A 22,305-nucleotide genomic window follows, 5' to 3' on the forward strand; every position below is an offset into this window, starting at 1 on the left:
GACGAGTAGACTACCGCTCAATGGACTACTGCCGCTGAGCTCCGGGCTCCACTGATAAATACAACTCCATACCTCGCACAGCCCCGTAGCTTCGCAGATCCCAGGTCCACGCGGGTCCATGCAGTTCCCTCAACCCCTTCAGGCAGAAACATTCACTTGTACCCCGGAACAGCGGAATGACCGCTACTTCTTCCCTCTCTACTCATCTGCCATCTGCTGCCCGCTCTTCGCTTGCAGTCTCCAAAATCAGAGGAAAGCACCTCTGAACGCAGAAAGAACGAGTCAAGCCGCACCTACCTCACTCCTCACACTGAATAGAGGCCGCTTCTGACACACGTACACACCTGGGAATCAAATTAGTTGCAACAGTTACAGAGGTGCTCTTTCACCCAAACAGCATGTTCAGAGGCCATTGCAGTCTTCCCTCAGCTCTCGGGCCTGATGTGCTGAATAGACGAGAGGACAGTTTGTAACATTTTCCTCGCCCCTCAGCTAGAAGTTTGTCCAGGGTTGCTGTCTATCTGCTTTCATTTAAGCGCTCGGATATTTTAGATTCCCTCCTTTCCCTCTTCTACACCTTTTCACTGCAGGTTTTTCTTTAGAACAGAGATAGTGTGAGGGAAAGACGAGAAGGAACTAGGTTAGAAGACTGATCTGCAGGATTAGGAGTTAGATGTTCCATACACCGATATGTTGAAAGGGGATTATGTCTCTTTTATTGATATTTATTTTCTCAAGCAGTGGAAATGGCCTTAGACACAAGGATGTTTTTTCTCCCCAAACCCTGAAATAAGACAGATTCCTGTGCCTTGGCATGGGGCTTACCCAGCATATGTAGCAAAACGTGTGATGTGAGGACTAGTTCTGGGGATGCAGGGTCTACAGCAACGAAATCCCTGTCTAAAAGGAAACTGCTGGAACAGGGGCAAGACAACTGCAGTGTTTTCAGGGCCTGACAACCTCAGAGCCAGGGAAGCACTAGGTCCATCCATAATAGAGCAATTTCAGGTGGTATTTACACCCACTGCCCTGAGAATCGACAGATGAAGGCCAAGAGAGACACGTTGTGGGGTTTCTCTAGAGCAATCGCCAGGCGAACTGCATGGATGCCCACCCCTATTCCATGGGGAAGGTGATGACAAGTGGTCAACTCCCCCTGTACTGTTTTGGACCCCAGCGTTGACGCTGTAGAGGGGCCTTGTCCCTCAGCTTGCTCCCATCCCAATGCCTGTGAATGGTCCTATGCAGAGGCTTTTTTTAAGATCCTATTAGACCCTGACACCAGAAATACAATGAAAGCAGAATGCCCTAGAACATCCCTCCCTAGGATCGATATGATATGATAGGTTATTTATAACACGCTTACGTTTCTAAGAGCGGACCCAGGGATCGAACCTGTGTTGCTCCGTGCCGTCTTGTTTCGAAGGCAAGCACATTGCCCCTGAGCTATTCTACCGAGACATGCAGTTAGCCTTTCCATCGATCCCAATCATTGATATGATATGATATGATATGGCATTTATAACGCGCCCATACACAAGTGTTTCAGGGCGCGACGAGGCAAGGGAGGGGAAAAACAGTGGGAAACAGACAACCATCCTACTAGGCCAGGTGACATTCAGATCACGCAAGTGCATGGGTAGGGAGAAAGGGCAAGTGCCTGGGGGAAGGGAGAGGGGGAAAGTGCAGTGCAAGGGATGTAAAGAATACATAAGCTAATACAAGCGGCCAGATGGTGGCAAGTGCAGGGTAGCGCAGAAGAAGTGCTGGTAGGGGACTGTAGGGATACATAAAACAGTCCCCAGGTGCGATCGGTTGCCAGGTGGGGCATGGCAAGTGTGCAAAAAGCAGGGCCTGGCCTGGACCCAAGATCAGAATGGGTGGCCAGGTGACCAGTGCAGATTCAGCCAGGAGTTTCAGCAGGGGAAAGAGGCAGAGAAGGCAGAAGCAAAGGGGAAGGTTTTGAGGTGTTTCCGGAACCGGAGATGGTTCTCCTCAAGTTTCAGGGAGGCAGGGAGGCTGTTCCAGAGGGAGGTCCCTGCTGAAGAGAGAGCTCGACAACCCACTTGTTGCTTGGAGAAGCGACTGACCATGAGGGAGATGGAGGCAGATGAGCGAAGAGCCCGAGAAGGAAGGTATTTGGGAAGAGAGAGTTGAAGGTATTCCAGCCCCAGGCCCCAGAAGGCCTTGTGGACAATGCAGAGGGTTTTGAACTTAATCCTTGCAGCCACTGGGAGCCAGTGCAGAGATTTCAGTCCTAGAGAGATACGATCCCTGGGCTCGAGGCCAAGGACAAGTCTTGCAGTCCTGTTTTGGATAAATTGCAGAGGGCGGAGAGTAGAGGCAGGCAGATTAAGATAGAGACTGTTGCAATAGTCCAGCTTAGAGTGAACCAGGGCTCTGGAGACAGTGAGCTTCTGGGGGAAGGAGAGGAAAGGAAGAATACCTCTGAGGAGGTGCAACTGGTAGTGGGATTTCTTAGAGACATCAGAGATGTGAGGGGAGAAGGAGAGTGTGGAGTCGAAGATGACCCTGAGGTTTTTAGCCTTGCAGGTGGGGGCAGGAAGAGGGCCAAGAGAGGCCGGCCAGAGTGCTGCAGGGAAGGAGGGAGTGGGTGTGCCAATGAGTAGGATCTCAGTCTTACTGGCATTAAGGCAGAGGTCATTGGCGGTACACCACTCCTGGATAACAGACAGACAGTCAGAGATGAGGGAAGGAGAATAAGAGGCCGAGGGTAGCCTGAAAATGAGCTGGGTATCATCCGCATAGCACTGAAAGTTGGGGCAGAGAGCGGCTATGCGATGGGCAAGGAGTTCCAAGTATTGGTTGAACAGCCACGGAGAGAGGTTAGACCCCTGGGGGACACCACAGGTAGAGGAAAAGATATCGGAGAGGAAGGACTCAAGTTGGACCTGGGAGGGTCACTTGGAGAGGAAAGAAGTCAGCCACGCCAGAGCCTGTCCAGTGATACCCAGGTTGTCACGGAGACGGTTGAGCAGGATGGCATGATTGACAGTGTCAAAGGCAGAAGAGAGATCAAGTAAGATGAGGACACACGGGGTGTTGGAGACAAGGTTGGAGAGCAGGTCTTCAAGCAGGTCTTCACGGATGTTCAGGAGAGCAGTTTCCGTGCTTCTGGCAGCCCTGAAGCCAGACTGATGGTGATGAAGACAACCAACAGATAAGGTGTGGAGATTAAGCTCGGAGATGGCAAGTTTCTCCAGCAGCTTGCCCAGGAAGTGAGTGATGGAGATTGGGCGTTAGTTAGCTGGACAGGAGGGGTCACCTGAGGGTTTCTTAAGAAGAGGGTGCACCAAGGAGTGCTTCAGGGTGAAGGGAAGACTCCGGTGGCAAAGGAGTGATCGCAGAAATCGGCCAGGCCAGGAGCCAGGGAGTCGATGTGGTCCTTGATAGTTTTGGAGGAACAGGAATTAACCTGTTTCGACGAGACTTTTATAGATCGGACATGTCGAGAAACCTCATCTGCAGAGAAAAGAGGAAAGGCAGAGAAGGAGGGAGGGGGGTGGGTGCAGAAGGATCAGAGGAAGAGCAGGGAGTAGAGGGAGGGAGGTGATAGGAGAGTGAGGACAGGATGTCCTGAGTTTTTGAAATTAAGTGAGAAACCAGTGCCGTGCAGAGGGCTTGGGAGGGGACAGGTGAGGTAGAGACTGCGGCAGGATTGGCCAGTTCCTTGCAGATTTTAAAGAGTTCAGCCGAGTTGTTAGATGCCGCAGAGATACAGAATTGGATATGGGCTCTCTTCTTGGTGAGAACGGAGAGCCAGTATTGCCTTTGCAGCAGGCGGCAGGCCAGTTTGTCAGAGGATGACCATGAAGCACTCCATTTCCTCTTGGCCACCCTGCACTTGCGTTTTAGGATGACGAGATCTGATTCATACCAGGAGTTACACTTGGCTTTGGGCTTCAGGCGGATTCTCATGACAGGGGCAAGGATATCAAGAGTATCAGATATAGCAGAGTGGAGCGTGGAGAGGGCTGTGTCAGGGTGAGAGTCAGCCAAAGCGGGAGGGGGGATGAGAAGGTGGCGGCGAAAGCCTCAATTGACACGCGCTTCATGGGTCGGATGACCGAGAAGGAGGGTGGCAGTGATGAAGGTGGCTTGGCCTGAGGGGTAGGGAGGGTGAGGTGGGAGGAAAGGAGAAAGTGATCACTCCAGGAGAGAGGAGTGGAGAGAGGGACAGAGAGGGGAAGGTCAGAGGAGATCAGAGCATCGAGAGTGTGCCCTGCAGAATGAGTCAGGCCAGAGGGGAGAATGGAGAGTGAGAGAGAGTCGCAGAGGTTGCAAAAGTGTCTGGAGGGGGGATAGGAGGCATCCAGGTGGATGCTGAAGTCTCCAAGAAAGAGGAGTTGAGTGGTTGAGGCCAAGAGTGAGGAGGAGAGGTCCGCCCACTCAGAGAGGAAGGAAGAAATCTCACCATGTGGCCGATAGATAGCAGCCACAGTAAGGGAATGGCTAGGAGAGAGAGAGAGTCAGCAGACAAGGCATTCAAAAGAGGAGTAGGTCTGCGTAGGAGTGACAGAGGCAGGAATCTACTCAGGGAAGATAAGGGCAACACCCCCAACAGCGCGATTGGGCCTGGGCACGGAGAGGATCTTGTAGCCGTCAGGTAGGAGTATGTCAGAGCTGGTGACAGAGCTGGCCATGAACCATGGCTCAGTGAGCGCTCACTCTTATAACATGCAATATTTTGCACCATCTATTTGAATACTTACCCCTGAAGGGATCCTGAGGTCTTGCTATAGGCTATCCTAATCAATACTAAGCTACTACACCACCTCTGAACCATAGGGATGTTCTCCACCACTCCCCAGTTAAACTACTACAGTTGCCACACTACCCCACTGTCAACTATGCCTATCTTTGCGAGATAGTCTACCTATTCTGTTACTGTGTTTAGAGCACACATTAGGCTTCTATTGTTTCAAGCAATTTATAATGCTTAAAATGTTAAATATACGTTATAGGGCTGAGTCATCCTCCTACACCTACTGACTGACAGAAGTAGAGAGCCCCCACCAGCACCATATAAGGTAATTACCACCTATATATTGGTGCCCTAGTTCAACTGAATTTATCAAAGTATCTAGTTATTTACAAACTGACCCTTTGTTTTATGTGTTTTTAACCCTAGAGATGCTATGAGACAAATGCTGATATCAATCACAATCCAATAAGAATTAGGTTATATCATAATAACCACTTTCTCCTGATGAATGTTCTACACCCTTGTTTTGAGAACAGAAACATGTTGAGACAATTCTCTGGACTAAAAACAGAGACCTAAATCTAAGATACATTTAATTCTATGAGAACTTGGTACACTATTATTTTTTTTTACCAGTATCAATTGTGTATGTTTTTTCTGTGAATTTGTTTTAACTTGCTATTCTAGCCTGTTACGTACCCCCTGTTTTATATTGGATGTTAAGTACTAAACTGTGGACCACAAATTTAATTATGTGTTTTAATCTTTATAACTGACTATTAAAATTGATTTCTATCTTTTTAACTGCGACTGGTCCTTCCCCCTCCTGACTCCTAAAGGTTTTTAAATCTCTAGCATCTGCATACTAGCTTTGTCTCTCTATATACATTGATTTTCAGTGAAACCAAGGACATCGAGGTCCAGTTCCTCAAGAAGGCGGCAGATATCAGAGGAATGTTTGACAGCAGAGCAAGTGTTAAGAGTGGCAATGTGGAGAAGGTTGCCATCCTTGAAGGACTTCTGGGGAGGGGTACAGTTCAGAGATACGTCCTGTGGAGGTGTAGAAGGAGCACGAGAGGGGGCAGAGAGGGAGGGGGAAGGCAAGGTAGCTGCGGACAGGGGAGGGGGGACAGCAGGAAAAGTAAGGAAGTTGATGAGGCGCGGGAAGCGTCTATCAAAGAGGTGAAGGTTGGCCTGATGGCCTTGGACCAAGACGGTCCCATTAGAGTAGACATTAATGATGACCTTAGAGGAGTGAAAGGAGGCCAAGAGGACATCCCAATGGGTGCCACCATTAATGGGAGAAGAGGAGAAAGGAGAGAGCACAGAGACCATATGAAGGTTCCATAGGTCAGGTGAAGACACGACAAACAGGATGTCCGTGAGAGTTTCCTTGGACGAGGCACTGGTGTAGGTGACAGCGATAGGGAGGCCTGGGTTGGCGACCAGGATGCCCTTTTTATACTTTTTCCTACCAGATTTAGTGAGGAGAGCAGGATAGTCAATGGAGAAGCAGTTAGAGAAGATAGGAGAGATAGAGAGCACCATAGAATAGGTGGGAGAGGAGGGGGGGAGGTAGGGAGAGGGGAAGACACAGATGAGAGCAAGCGGACATGGTAGCGAACGGCAATCAAGTTGCGCAGAAAGACAGACTCTCAGGGTTAAAGATCTCACAGTGCTCAAATATGGAACCAGGGAGAAACCACTAAAGTTTGAGAATCCTGAGAGGGGAGGAAAAGGCCTAGTTCATCACAGTGCAAAAAACATTAACATTAAATATTGGTACAATGTGTATTTAGTAACCGGTGGAGAGGCCACCTAAATTTGAGAATCCTGAGAGGGGAGGAAAGGGCCTAGTTCATCACAGTGCAAAACAATCATTAAATATTGGTACAATGCGTGTTAAGTAACATGGGTGATGGCACAGCCGTGTATAGAAATTAGCAGGGGAGGTGGGCAGGGAGAACAGGTGGAACTAACAATGGAGAAAAGTCCCTGTCTCTGTATGCTTGGGGTATCACCAAAGGGACTGATAAGACCTGCAGGTATTACCATGACAGGTCGTCAACACTGCAGGTGCCCTGGTGAGAATGTTGGATTTGACAGAAGCCATGAATTCCGGAATCCATTAGAATTAAAGGTTGTGAGCAGCTGGGTACAATGGGGTCTCTGTTTTTTTGGGGAGTCAATGCCTACATTGCTGATGAAGGTTGGAAAGGGAATGTTAAACTCAAAGCATATATGCATATGTGATTAGGCTATTTATGAAAGCACTATAACTGGCCAATATGAATGTGAATTATATCCTACCTCATTTACTTTGCACTTGGCAGAGCAGTTATTTCCCTGGTAAGTAGTGCTCATGTTGACACATTCTCCATTTTGACACACCTGGAAGTCAAATTATTTGCAACAATTAGCAGTCATCACTCTGTGTATGCTCCTCTTCACTTCAGAATATGATCTCAGTGCATTGCTCGAGTATGCAGTAATACAATGTTGTGCATTTGGGTAAATGTTGAAAACCTTCAGCACATAATATTCTTACATTTAATTGTAAAATGAGAAAAAAAACAAAGCATGCCTAGATACAAAAGAAACGGAAGTTGATTCAGAAGAATTAAGAGTTATTTAAAAACAGTCTAATAAATGCGTTCACTAGCATGCAATCAAAGTACAAACACTATAAAATCACACGAGTCAAATCATCTCAACGCTAATGCATGAAGAGCCTCCTTCCAGATGTAGAAAGCCGAAGATGTCACTACAGTTGAGTTGGCACAATAAATACTATTCCAAAATTGGTAAGATTCAATAAATTCGATCTGAGATGAATAGTGAGAATATCCCCTCAAGTAAGCGTTCATTAGCTTCGAGCATCTCGTGAGAGCATGGCGAGAAGTTCCGATGGCGGTGTTACATAATCGGCATGTTCTACTCTTAAACAAGGTCCCCGCCCAACGTGCTCCCTAGTGGGTTGTATATTAAATCTTAAGTAAGCAATGAATCTTTTCAATTGCATACTACACGATTTAACCAGATATGAGCAAGTTGCGTTAGGGCGAAAGCCTTGCGAGGAATACACTTGTAGACTACACAATCTTGTGTCACCATACCAAACACTGATTCTGTGCTTTAATAGGCTGATCACATTAGTAGAGTCAACTAAGTCTACCATGGTTGATCCTATATTTGCTTCGAAAGAGTGGCGTGGAGGTCAGACAAATATGAATTTGTACGAGAATGCTTATGATGTTTAACAAATAAGCCCAAAAGGCAATCGGGCTGTGCCAGTGCAATATGAAGAGCTAGGACAAATCTACAGCTCTGGAGAAGCCTCAGAGATGGTGGTCTAAACTCCAGCTTCAACGCTTCTACCAGCACTGAGGAGGGCGCACCAATTATAGATCTCAAGATCTTTCCCTCCAAGACTTCTAGCCACTTCATACTAGGATCAGGTACAATAGTGATGCCATATGAAATACCAGGTATTACACTAGTTCTCTAAATAGAAATTAAGTCTTCAGCATTATTACCCCCGTTATTACTGACACATTGTTTCAACACAAGCCATTTTTTAAGAAACTCGGGCATAAGAAAATTGCCATAATATTTAATTATGGGCACCCCAAGATAAGTATGTCTCTCAACGATTTCTAGTATTGTACTGTCAATTTTACAAACAAAGGAGGTTTAACACTTAGATTTAGAACCTGTCTAACTATTTTAGTTTTACTGACATTAATGCTTACATTATTTTGCTTTGCATATGGTTCCAAGGCATTAATCGAGCGCTGAAGGTCAGTCGGAGTGTGGACAAATAGTTTGCTATCATCTTCATAACCAAGGCACTGGTTCATCGCCAATCGTGGTGCAAAAATGATGTGCTGAGCCGATCGCCACAGCCATGTCTGAGATCTATAAATTAAATAGCAGGAGAGCAAGAATGCAGCCCTGCTTCAGACCACGATTAGTAGGGATAACTTGGGTTAATTGGCCATCCTGGTTAACACGTACCATGACAGAGGTGTCAGTATATAAGGCCATGGTGACATGTATTAATTGGGAATTGATGCCCAAGTATATTGTTTTTCCCATAAGCGAGCTCGAGGGATTGAGTCGATAAAGCACAAGAACAAATGCCTATTCTTGTTATTTGCGACCCTAGTTAAAATAGTTTGTAATGCACATGTGGTATGCAACGTAGAATGTGCCTTACGAAAACCAGTTTGAAACTTATTGAAAAGACACTTGCCTTCAGCCCAGATATTAAGCTTTTTCAATAATATTGTGGAAAAGATTTTTGAGCTGCTGTCTAGCATTGCAAGGAGTCTGCAGCTGTCAGGGTTATTTCCATCCCCTTTCTTAAACACCCTAACTAAAATAGAAACCCGCCAGCTAGAAGGGATGGTACCTGTCCCCAATACTTTACTAAAAAGTCATACCAGGTACTAGTCATAAACCATGGTCATGCTTGAGGACTGCGTTTGCGATACCATCATGGCCAGGGGCTCTGGAACTCTCAAGTCTCTTTATAAGGAGCTGAATATCAAGGATATTTATTTTTATATTTTATATCAATGGTCAATTCACCAATGTGCTCAGAAGACCAAGTGGGAGTGGGGAAAGTGACACAACAGGAGTCAAAGTAAAGGGCACTATTCGCTTTGATCCTCGCCACTTCAGAAATAACATTATCTTCCCGCTGAATTAGGTCAGTGGGGAATTTCCTAGTTAAGGGCCATCATGTTTTATTATCATTGCTACATAATAGCTTGGAAAAAAACATCCAATTAGCATTTAACATTGATGGTTTCTGTTTTTTTAACCAATTTGTAGAGATGCTAGAAAGATTGCTCAGCTGCTTTCCTTTTTCAATAAAGGACAAAGAGAAATTTTTGTTGACCAAAGCTTTAGCTTGGCGGTAGTCCCATTTCTTGCTTTGCATGACTGGATCATAGGAGCCGACCCGGGCACAAATGTCTATACCCGATTTGGGACAGGCATAGTTGTTTCCCTAGCAGGTTCATTAAAAAACAAAAATTCCAATTATAATTCTCCAGCCAAAAAGGGACGCACCATCCAAGAGATTAAATAAAACTGGTCAATCTTTTGATTTACTGCTCGGTCCACATAATATGATTACTGTGATTATTATTGAGGGCTTACCTTCCATAAAAGTCAGATTACTAGGGCTATCAACATTTTATGCCCACTGAGGGTGGCATGATCACTGATACCCATATGTTTCATGACTAATAGACTACAGCTAGCCCATAACGTATGGTCAATTAATACAATGTCCAAACAGGAGGATACAGATCTGTTTGTCCAGATTGTACGAGGGAAAGGAAGGGAAGGATCTTTGTTATTCAATCAAACAAAATCATGAGAATGAACAAACCTACCCCCATACTGAACTGCAGAGAGTGTGCCCACCCTCTAGCTCATTGTATATTGTGTTCGATTCTAGAGTGGAAGAAATCAATGGATGGATAAAGAGAGTGGGGGTATTATAATATGCTGCTACAGTGACCTTACCCATGGTGCAGTCAACGCCCACGCGGCTAATAGCCTATCAATAATGCCAACTATACTTGTAACATTTCCATCAGCATTCGGACATAAACATTTACTATCAAGATCTGATGACGCACACTTTTAGGATCACAAATAACAGCAGGTAAGACATACACAGAGTTATGGTCTGATGGGAAGGATCTTAGTTCAAATTGAGTACGAGCTCCAATAGCTAACCCTGTCATTGGACAACCTCTAGGTCGGCGTGTGGCCTCTCGACATAACACTTGAAATCCATCAATATTAAATTGTTTGATAAACCAAATTTCTTGAAAAAGAAAAACCCCAACATTAATAATACTAGAACAACCCGTAAGATGCTCCAAAAAGGAGCGATAGCCACGGGTGTTCCAACAAAGCCAGTTTATGTGATCAGCTCGATCAGTATGTCAATTACCATTTGCCCTCAATGTGTCAGGAATCCAGTGTACAACCTCCTGCCATTGGAGGCAACCTCCCAAGTGGGTTCTAAAGAGGCACACAGGCAAGATCTTTCCATAGCTGTAGTTTGAGGGGGGGTAATAAGGTTAACCCACAGAGTTGGAAGGCTGCGATTAATAATACCAGGAGTTGTAACCGTATGTTTCCTGCAAACCATGAGTTCAAAGCCTAACCTAAGCAATTATTTGATACAAGAGCATAATATTAAGACAACAGCATGACAAATAAATTCAATCAAGGCACAATTTGTAGGGCTATAAACAGTGGTCAACTCAATATGTATTATGTTTAGAGTGCTAATATTAACTAAGCGACAATGCCACAATTCTAATACGATGCTATAATTTAAAAATGGGCTGTCTGAGCGTGGATTAAGCTCTGTCAATTTAACACATTTACTCGTAGGAAAGTGCTCACTATCGGTCTCAATGTTGGATGCACCCAAGGTAGTTGGCATCAAAGAATTGAAAGCCGCGATAGTATTATTAATAATTGTTGAGTAAGGGTGCAAAGTAGGTTCAGGCATATGCAATAGCTCTTTTTATGTAATGGCTTTGTTCATTTTATCAATATCTTGACTGTAAGAAGTAAAATAGTTGTTGGGTACCCTCAAAGGATCCATATCAGTGTTAACTAGTAATGGAGGCCCTGAGGCAGCCTGTCCAAATAACTTTACGCCAGATGGTGTGACACCCAGAAGGAGCCATTTTCCAAAGGGGAGCTGTAAAATAACTTGCTGCACTGTACCATCATCTTGAGCCCAAGCAATCATGTGTTTCTTTGTAGGTACAGGATTACGTTCTTGTGGTTGGGTGGGCAGGAGAGTATCAGATGTAACTACATCTGAGGACACACTGGCCAAGTCATTGGTAGTACACGTCTTCTGCTTAATGCGCTTCCTTCTACGGATTTGCAAGAGCAATCCCAGGAATTGGGAGTTTCCCTGACTTCAATATTAACAGCAGAGTCAGCTACGATTCATGGGGTCTTGCTGAGAGACTCTTCCTGAAAAGTCAATGGATCTTGATTCACATAAAACAAAGGGTTTGATGAAGCCTTGGCACGAGCGTTGGTCACAGCATCTACCCAAATGATGCTAGTAGTGACAGCCAAAGGGGAATCAAGGTGTGTATTCGAATGACATCCAGGTCTAATGTCAACAAGTTTGGCTAAGATGTGCTTTAGCTCACCTTGCACTTGAGCTATTCCTGAGCATAATGTTAGTAGTGCTTCTGTTTTAGCTGACAAAGAGTTGAAAGATAGAGAAGGCAGTGAATCGTTGGCAGCCTACAAAAAGGGAGACAGCCTCTGATAAAAGAGAACTTTAATCCTCACTGATGATGAGTGTGATATGGAAATCAGCCTATGTAGGTCTGGGCTTGCAGAGAGATTCGTACCTATGACTTTGTCAAAGCTGTTGGTTACTTTTGATTGCTGATTTGTACCACTCAGAGAGTTCTTCTGTGGACCCAGACACATAACCAGAAGAGAATTATTCTTATCATTAGTGATTGATCTCAGAAATGATTTTTCCATAATAGCTTCTTGACTGGTTGAAGAGGGTGTCAAGTCAATCCATTTAGTGCTCTCATCAGATGCTATTTTAGTAAAGGGAAAAAACCCGGAGATGTTGGGCTGTTTCTCAACAACCAGTTCCAGTTTGTCTTTTTTTGGTCGGGGAAGTTCACGTGCGTTACTGACTGTCATGATCAGTCTCCGATTACGCTGTCCAGAATTTCGCATGGAACCTACGCAGCGCGTACTTACATTGTTTCAATGGTTTCATATTTGCTCAGGGAATAGAAGCTGGTAAGACTGAGCAAAGAATCTACTCACCACGCAGCGCAACACTGAAGGTGAAGAATAATTCCAAGAAGGATCACAGTGGAGGGCGGTGGGCAACTGCACACAGGCCTTAGCAAGCAAGCTCTGTGTGGCGGATGGACCTCCCCACCCTGCCCAACTGAACACACTTTGTCACACTTTGCAGCGCTTCACGTTGTGTCGTAGGTTTTAAAAGTAAAAAGTAGTTCCTTAAAGGAGCAGGAGCCAATTCCCAGCGTGATACAGCATTGAACCCCAAAGCATGTCTTTTCGCACCAAGAGTCAGTGACACACTGAACACATTTCGCCACATTTTGTGGCACTTCGCGGTGTGTTGTATGTTTTAAAAGTCGTTCCTTAAAAGAGCAGGAGCACATTTCCAGTATGATACAGCAGGAAGACCAAAGCACGTCTTCTCACATCAAGAGTCAGTGACACACTGAACACACTGAACACACTTTGCCACACTAGTAATACACTTTGCATTCTAATTCATATGGTCATTAGAATTCTGTACCAGGGCACAGAGGCATGTTGTTATATGTTTTTAACTTCCTTTTAATTCAACAGGAGTAAGAAATAACAAAATAAAACAATGCCCATGAACCACTTTAACTCCAAACCAATTACCCTAAAGTAAGTCATATATCAATGTCTGAGGTGCTCCAAGTCCTCGTCTTTTGTAACTGATACCATGTCAGCAAGATAAGTATTATTTTTACTACTTTCTTCCTTGATGGTGTGTTTGTGTGGCTCACTTATTGTTTCTTGCTGAAAGCTGGGTGAATTGAGCGTCAATCCTAGGGGTTCTACAGGGCTTTGGTGTCTCCAGCAAATGTACTGATGCTCTCGCACAACATACAAAGTTCAGGAGTGGTGCAGCCCTTCCCGGGCCTTGGTATCTACATTGACAATACCAGTTCTCTTTCAACCAAAAACTGTGTTATGTGATCAGTGGTGCTGGTGCAGCCTTGCTGGTTAGAATATAGGAAAGTTCTGATCCTTTTCCACACAACTTATCTAGTTGCCTGGAAGATTGTCTAGCGTTGACGGCTCTCTGCTTTCATTTTAAATCTCAGAACTGTCTGGCTCAGATGCATTGTTTCCCTATTCTACACCCTTAGACTGTGGGCTTTTCTTTAGAATAGAGTTAGAAGACAGTGTGGGCAAAAGGAGAATGAGCTAGGGTTGAAGACAGAAGAAGAGGAGCAGATATATGCTATAGATAAAGATGCCTCAAAGGGGGCATTTTCCTCTTTTATTGAAACTTCCCTTTCTCAAGCAGTGGACATTACACTATCTCTCACCAAACACTAAATGAGACAATTTCCAGGGCCCTGGCACCCCTGCTCCTATTCCAGGGGCATGGTGATGACACCCCTCCTACTGATTTGTACCGTACATTTGACCCTGCAGAGGGCCCTTCAGGCCAATTTGATTCAGTGTTCAACCCTTTGTTTTTGTCTTTTGGCTATCCCCTATCGCAATTTCTGTGAATGGTTTCATAGCCTGGTGGTTGGAAAGTGTGCATAGACCTGTTTTAAGATCTAAATTAAACTCGTCCACTAGTAATATAATGAAAGCAGAATGCCATAGGCATTCTCTTCCTGGGAGAGCTGCATCTACCCCTTTCATCAATCCTAAAGTTTTGTTTTTCTTTCACTGGTATAGGTGGGATATCACCAATAGAATTGATAAGACCTGATATTTTAGCCAAGGCACATACTTTAACTCTGCAGGTCACCTGATATGATATGATATGATATTTTATTTGTATCGCGCTCGTACAGTGTTTCAGAGCGCGACTAGGCAAGGGAGGGGAACAGTGGGAAACACAAAAACAACAACGATCTTACTAGGCCCAGTGACATTGAGAACGTGCAAGTGCATGGGAAAGGGAAAAGGGAAAAGCGCATGGAAGGGGGAGAGTGGAAAGTGCATAGGCCGAGGAGCGCAGATAAATAAAATAAATAAAAATAAATAGAAAATGGAGGCAAACTGTGGTAGTGCAGCCAGCAAGTGGCAAGTGCTGTGTTTAAAGCAGCAGACTGGGTAAATCTGAATAAGTGCAGAAAAAGAAGAAAAATGGGGGGGGGGCTGTATGGGTACAGATACAGTCCCCAGTGCAAGGGGTGGCCAGGAGGCAGTGCAGGAAGGTGGCAGGGTGAGCAGGTACCTGGGCCCAGGGGACAGAGAATGGCCAGGTGCACAGTGCCAGGAGAGCAGATCAGCAGGTGAGAAGGGGAGCGAAGGCAGAAGCAAAGAGGAAGGTTTTGAGGTACTTCCGGAACCGGAGATGGTTCTCCTCAAGTTTTAGAGTGGCAGGGAGGCTGTTCCAGAGGGAGGCCCCAGCAGAAGATAGAGATCTACCCCCAGCTCGTTTCTTTGAAAAACGATTGACCCGAAGGGAGTTAGAGGTAGAGGAGTGAAGAGCTCGAGAGGGGAGGTATTTGCGGAAGGATAGCTGAAGGTATTTTGGACCCAGGCCCAGAAAGCCTTGTGGACAATGCAGAGGGTTTTGAATTTAATCCTTGCATCCACTGGGAGCCAATAGAGAGATTTCAGAGCTGGAGAGATCCAATCCCAGGGCTTGAGGCCAAGGACAAGTCTTGCAGTCCTGTTCTGGATAAGTTGTAGAGGGCAGAGAGTAGAGGCAGGTAGATTTAGAAAGAGGCTGTTATAAAAATCCAACCGAGAGAGAACCAGACCTTGGGAGACAGTGAGCTTCTGAGGGAAGGAGAGGAAAGGCAGAGTACCTCTGAGGAGGTGCAGTAGGAGGTTTGACTTTTTAGAGACCTCAGAGATATGGGCCGAGAAGGAAGTGTGGAGTCAAAGATGACCTTGTCAGGACGAGGTGGGGGGGTCTGTACTTCCGCTCTCTATATGGCAGAGGAAAGGCACAGAGGACCCCAGCCGAGATTCTCTGATATGGTAACGCTGGTCGAGCAATCAAGGCCTAGCTTCTCAGGAGGTGATGCGGGCTGGTTCTTAAGTACAGTGTATCCCCAAGCCCCCACAAAGGAATGTCCACACACTGTATTACTGAAAACACAGTCTTTATATAATTAATATTCAAAGGTGATGTACACTTATCACAATAACGCACTTTGTGCTCCGGAAAATCAACAATGGTAAATATCTACAATTCTACAGTGGTACCACTAATATTCGATTAGAGTGCATTCAACAAGGCTGTGAAAATGCCACACGGATCAATAGCAATGAAACCAGCAATAGAGAGAAGAGAGAAAGCAGACGGATGAAACAATAGGCAGACGACTGGTCCTCGCTACTGGACACAGCTCTGAGTGGAGATCCCCCCACCTGGGCAACCTGTAAAATAACGATATATAAAACAAGCCCAGTCCATATATTGTTCAAGAGTCTCGTTCTCTCCCACAATGTTTTACCCCCCCAATGTACCTGGTGGAGTAGAGTTCGTCGGCGAGGCGTCGACCGATCCTTCTGGAGTGACTCCCTTTAAGGCAGGAGCCACGGATCGTCGAGAGGCGTCGCGGACTCGGGGTTCGGGGTCGGGGAATCGGCGGCCCTTCTTGAATGTCGCCCCTTTCAAGCGGGAGACACGGGGCGCCGAACGTCCGACCGTGAACCGGGTAGAACGACGTCGATGAGGCAGCAGGCTTTGATCCGAGCGGTGCTCGTCGACGACAGAGCGTTGGCGTCCTGCAAGGAAGAGGCGTGCGGGGCACCTCGGTGACGATAGTTCTGGACCGCAAAGAGATGAGGAAGAACTGTGGCCCAGCAAGGGCGTCGAGTCGTCGGCGTCTCTGCGGTCTTTGGGTGGCGGGAAACCCACCGGTGGATACTCCTCGGCGCGTCGACGGTCAGGCCTTCTCCCACAGGAGACGGCACGGCGATGCAGACGAGAGCGTCCGTTGATCAAGTTGAAGTTCTTAGGCAAACGGGAGCACGGCGGCTCCGGTCGGCGACGGCGGTCGTCGACAGTGGCGGACAACAGTCCGGGTGCTTCGCTTTGGGATTCCTCAGCAGTCCCCGTATCGGGTCGGCAGCCTGTCGTAGGTCTGTCTACCAGGGAGCGGTGGCAAAGGTCAGCTGTGCACGATGGTCCCTCGTAGCTCGGGAAGAGGGCGCCTTACCAGGTCCTCTCTGGGTCAGTCCTTGGAGACACGGCAGCCTTTAGATCGTGAAGGAGAGCCACGGCAATCCTTCTCCTCCAGCAGGGCCTCAAGGTCAAGCGTCAGTTACTCCAGTTACTCGTCGTAGTGGACTTCAGCTTCTGAACAATTTCCAGTGGTGAGAGGTCCCCAGATATACTATTTGGTCTCTCATCCACGCTGCTGGCACACACTCAGCAGCCAATCGTACAGAAGGGCATTCATGCAGTCGGTCAGCCAATCAGGCACGCAGGGCATTCAGGCCACTCTTCTCCCGCTCAGACACTCACAACAAGGAATGTGGATTGAGACAAGTACTCAGCCATTCAACTCTACATACTGCATTCAGTCCAGTTTCGGGCAGGGCTGTCTCAGTCTTTGTCTCTCATGGCAGAAACCAGACAGCCACAACACGGAGTGCATATTGGTCACACTCCCCATTCACCCAGGTCCCACCCACAGGCGGTACCCACAACATACAGTCAGCGGGAAGGCTCCAGTAAGTCTAGCTGGGCCTTCACAACAACACCATATACGGAACTTCCACCCAACAGCCAGTCAGGGGGAAGGGACAGAGTCAGGGCTTCCCGGGACTTCGGGAAAACAAGGTATCAGGCGATAGAAAGCAAGAGGCCACCGGGGCCATCTTGTTTCCCATCAGGAATCAACAGATTCCAATGGCAGGGCCGGGGTACCCTAAAATGGCGGATACCCAGCGCACCTGTCAAAGTCAGCATGTAGCTGCCACCAGCCCATACCCAGCTCTGTGGGCCACCCACGGGTGCCCAAAAACATACACTAGGGGCACAGGGTTGCACCCCTACCCATGGGTGCCATAAGGGTATCCCATGGGTCTGTTCACCAAACCAAAAGAGAGAGCTGCACCGCCAGGAGTCCCGCATGGACTTCTGCGCGGAAAACACGACAGAACACACGATAAGCACAGAAAAAGGACAAGGATACGGAGGCCCTGTCCCTCCGAGGCATTTCCAGCATCACAGTCGCCCCCCCCAGACTGAGGTTAGGGTGCCTAATCTCCCACGGGATAGACACCCTCATCCAGACGGTCAACATACCTTCTGGAAAGGCCATCTGCATTATCGTGACTCTTCCCTGGTCTGTGCTCTATGGTGAAGTCTAGCCCTTGCAGGCTAATGGACCACCTGAGCAGTTTCGGATTTTCACCCTTCATCTGCATAAGCCATTTCAGGGGCTTATGATCTGTTTGGACCTTGAAGGTGGACCCCGTAAGGTAGGGCCTAAAACGCCTAAGGCTCCAAACTATACTAAAACATTCCTTTTCAACAGTAGCCCACCTAAGTTCTCTACCCTTGAGTTGTCTACTGATGAATATGATAGGATGTTCTCTCCCTTTGTCATCTAACTGGGACAAGACAGCTCCAATTCCGGTGTCGCAGGCATCCGTCTGGACGATAAAGGGTCGGCTGTAATCAGGTGCACACAACACGGGTGCCCTGCACAGACTTTCTTTCAAGCCATCAAAGGCCCTCTGACAGTCTTCAGTCCAATTAACCTTCCTAGGCTGTTTGGGTGAAGTCAGAGCTGTCAGTGGTGCGGCTATGGTCCCATAGTCCGCCATGAAATTGCGATAATACCCAGTGAGGCCCAAAAAGGCTCTCACCTGGGTTTGAGTAGTGGGAGTCTCCCAGCCCTGTACGTCCTGTACCTTACTGGAAAGAGGCTGGATTTGACCCCCTCCTACCTCATGACCAAGATAGGTAACTTTCCCCTGAGCTATCTGGCACTTGGTAGCCTTGATAGTGAGGTTAGCCCTTTTCAAGGCCTGCAACACTTTATCCAGGTGTGTCAAATGCGCTTCCCAGGTGGAACTGTAGACGGCAATGTCGTCTAGATAGGCCACACAAAAGGCCTCCAGCCCACTGAGCGCATGATTGACCAACCTCTGGAAAGTGGCAGGGGCATTCTTCAATCCAAAAGGCATGACCCTAAACTGGTAGAGTCCCTCTGGTGTGGAGAATGCCGTCTTTTCCTTGGCATGGTCCGTCAGAGCTATTTGCCAATAGCCTGAGGTGAGGTCAAAGGTGCTCACAAATTTGGCAGCACCTATGGTGTCCACGAGCTCATCAGCCCTGGGCAATGGGTGCGCGTCAGTTTTGGTGACGGCATTGACTCCTCGGTAGTCCACACAGAACCTCCAATCTTTGGTACCCGCCTGGGAACTTGCCTTGGGGACAAGGACCACTGGACTGGACCAGGGACTGGTTGAGGGTTCAATTACACCCAGATCCAACATCTTGGCGACCTCAGCCTGGATGTGGTTCTTAACGGTATCTGACATACGGTAGCACCTGCTTTTGACAGGTACACTGTCACCAGTGTCAATTTCGTGCTTACACCACGGTGTAAGGCCCGGTGTCAGTGAAAACAGAGAGGCATACTGCTGGAGCAAAGCCCGGCAGGCCCTCTGCTGCTCTGTTGTCAAATCGGGAGAGAGCTGTACTCCCTCCACTGAGCCGTCCTGAGGGTTGCTATGCAGCAAATCAGGAAGGGGCTCACTCTCATCCTCTTCTTGCCCTGAAGCTAGCAAGAGACATGAGACTTCTGCTCGCCGGTGGAAAGGCTTGAGCCTGTTGACATGGAATACCTGAGGGGCTACCCCAGAGGCACCCAGGTCAACCAGATAATTGACTTCGCCCATCTTGGAGATTATCCTGAAGGGTCCAGTCCATTTGTCTGCCAACGCTCGAGGTTTGGTAGGCTCCATCACGAGGACTTCCTGTCCCGGAGTCCAATCGACCTGCGAAGCTTTAAGGTCATGCCAATACTTATTCAGTTCTTGGCTGGCCTTGAGATTTGCTGTTGCCTGACCCATCATCTGTGTCATCCTCCGTCTGAGGCCTAACACATAGTCCCCCACTTGCTTGGCGGGACCTGGAGGTGTGGCTTCCAAGCCTTCTCGGATCAAGGCGAGGGGCCCCCTCATGGGATGTCCAAAGAGTAACTCAAAGGGGCTGAAACCAACACCCTCTTGAGGTACCTCTCTGTAAGCAAACAGCAGGCATGGCAGGAGGAGATCCCATTTCCTCCGTAGGGGCTCTTCCAAAGCACCTAGCATGCCCTTGAGAGTTTTGTTAAACCTCTCAACCAGACCATTGGTCTGGGGGTGGTAAGAGGTGGAGAACTTGTAGGTTACCCCGCACTCTTTCCACATGGTTTTCATGTAACTCGACATGAAGTTGGATCCTCGGTCGGAGACAACTTCCTTGGGGAATCCAACACGGGTGAAAATGCCCAGGAGAGCCCGGGCAACCACCTTGGCAGTAATAGTCCGAAGGGGTATAGCCTCAGGGTACCTGGTGGCAGGATCAACCAAGACCAGGATGAACCGATGTCCACCTGAAGTGGGAGGGTCAAGGGGACCGACGATGTCGATGCCCACCCTCTCAAATGGTGTGCCAACCACTGGCAATGGCTGCAGTGGGGCAATGACCCTGCCTCCAGTCTTGCCAGATAACTGACAAGTGGGGCAGGTCCTGCAGTGGGACTCCACCTCTACTCCCATCCGAGGCCAGTAGAAGTGGGCAGAGAGCCTCTGCTTAGTCTTCTTGGTACCAAGATGACCAGCCAAGGGCACCTCATGCGCCAACTGCAGTAGGAAGGGCCTGTAAACCTGGGGTACCACCAACCTCTTGAGGGCACCAGGTTCAGGCTTAGTGGGCTCACTAACAAGGAGCTCACCCTCCCAATAAATCTTGAATGTCCTAGGCACTTCACCTTGTGCCTGGGACAGGGCCTGCGTCCGCAGACCCTCGAGAGAGGGACACTCTCTCTGCCCTTTACAGAAGTCCGCCCGGGAGGGTCCCCCTTCAGCTAACAAGCATTGAAGGTCGGGATGATCCTCCGGGTTGAGAACCTCTCCCACAGGAGAGTCTTCTGTCTCTTCTCCCACAGGAGTTGAGTCCGGGTTTTCCACTGGACCCAGCCCGTCCGGAGCCTGGATCCCAATGGGTGCAGCAGGAAGAGAAGGTGCTCCCTCCACAGAGGTGGCCTTCTTGGTCTTCCTTCTTCGTGCCTTAGGCCTCGCCTTTGGCTCGGGTACCTGACTCACAGCCAGACCCGGTGTCACCTGTGACCTAGTGACCGCAGCAGCAGTCATGGGAAGACCATCCGAGATCAACCCCAACTCTACTAGATCATTACCTAACAGAATGTTAGCAGGGACATTGTCCTGAACCAGGACAGGAAGCTTTGCTGTCTTGTCTCCAATCATGAGTGTGACTAAGGCTACAGGCGATAATTTGGGAGGCCCACCAGCTAACCTGGTGGTTCTCAGAGGAGCACTTACATAGTCCTCTGGCTTGAGCAGGGTCCTGTCCACCACTGTCATGCTTGCCCCAGTGTCTCTCAAACCAGTAGAAGGCTGGCCATTCACGAGGACACTTCTCAAAAACCTACGGGTGTTCTGCGGGATAGTCGCCAGTACTTCTGCGTACTGGTCCCAGGCCCCAAGGGACACTAAGGAAATCTCTACTGGAGCACCAAATGTGATTCCGGTAGAGGAGGGGAGGACGGTGGCCTCCACCTCAGACACGGGGTAAGGGTAGGTCAGGCTGACAGCCTGTACTCCAAGTGCCTTACCTTTACACTTGGAGTCACCCCTTCGGTGATCCAGAGCCCCACAATCCCAACAAGTGCTAGGAGTGCGAGGTACGGTACTGGAACCACTGGGAGCCTGCTTTGCAGCAGGTGGACCACTACTCTTATTCCCACCCACAGAGGACTTATCCCCACTAGATTTTTGGTTCTTAGGAGAGGAAGGTTTTGTTTTATTCGACTGTGACTGCTTGCGGGACTCCTCAGCTTTCTGAGAGGCCCCCTTCTCTTTATCCTTGTCCTTCCCACTGGAGTCCTTAGGGGACACCCGGTGGGAGACCCACTTGTCAGCCAACCTAGCCAGCTTAAAGGGATCCAAAATGTTCTGGTCAGCAACATACTGACGCAGCTCTGGCGAACAGGCTTCAGAAAAATGCTCAAAAAACAACAGGTGGGATAATTCAGCAAAAGTTTTCACCTTGTACCCATCAATCCACCCCATCATGTTCATGTGCGCAGCACTCACCCAGTCAACCCAAGACACATTCTCTCGTTTCTTAAAATCCCTGAACCTTTTAAGATATTGGGTAGGTGTCTTGCCAAACTTGGCAATTAAAGCAGACTTCATACACTCATACTGACCCCTTTCTTCCACACTCAGCTTCAGAATACAGTCATATCCAGTTTGAGGTACTCTACTTAACAAACACTTAGCCCAATCTCTTTTATCAACATCATGAATCGCACAAGCCATTTCAAACGCTTCAATCCATTGGAGGATATCTGAACCCTCCAAAAACACACCAACCAAATCTTTCATAAACTTGGTGGCTGGGGACCTGCCACTCTCAATTGGTCTAGCTGAAGTCTCCACTCGAGCTTTCTCTAACTGGATTCTCTGACATTCAGTGTCCTTATCTTTGAGCGCAAGATCCCTATTCTTGAGTTCCACTTGCTGTGCCAGCTCCTCTTTCTTAAGTTCAGCATCGATTTCCAACTTGCGATATTCAAAGGCTAACTTCA

General features: G+C 47.8%; 1 protein-coding gene across 1 annotated transcript in view; it reads right to left on the reverse strand.

Annotated features, from left to right (window-relative positions):
* LOC138493140 (zinc metalloproteinase-disintegrin-like ohanin) overlaps positions 1-22,305 on the reverse strand; it is a 415,575-nt gene that overhangs the window by 42,676 nt on the left and 350,594 nt on the right. Inside the window, exon 17 of the mRNA XM_069620331.1 lies at positions 7,037-7,117. Within this exon, the coding sequence (XP_069476432.1) occupies positions 7,037-7,117 (81 nt within the window). The remainder of the gene's footprint in view (positions 1-7,036; positions 7,118-22,305) is intronic.

The sequence above is a fragment of the Ambystoma mexicanum genome, chromosome 10 (assembly GCF_040938575.1).
Source record: "Ambystoma mexicanum isolate Mex_15411 chromosome 10, UKY_AmexF1_1, whole genome shotgun sequence".
Classification (NCBI taxonomy): Eukaryota; Metazoa; Chordata; class Amphibia; order Caudata; family Ambystomatidae; genus Ambystoma; species Ambystoma mexicanum.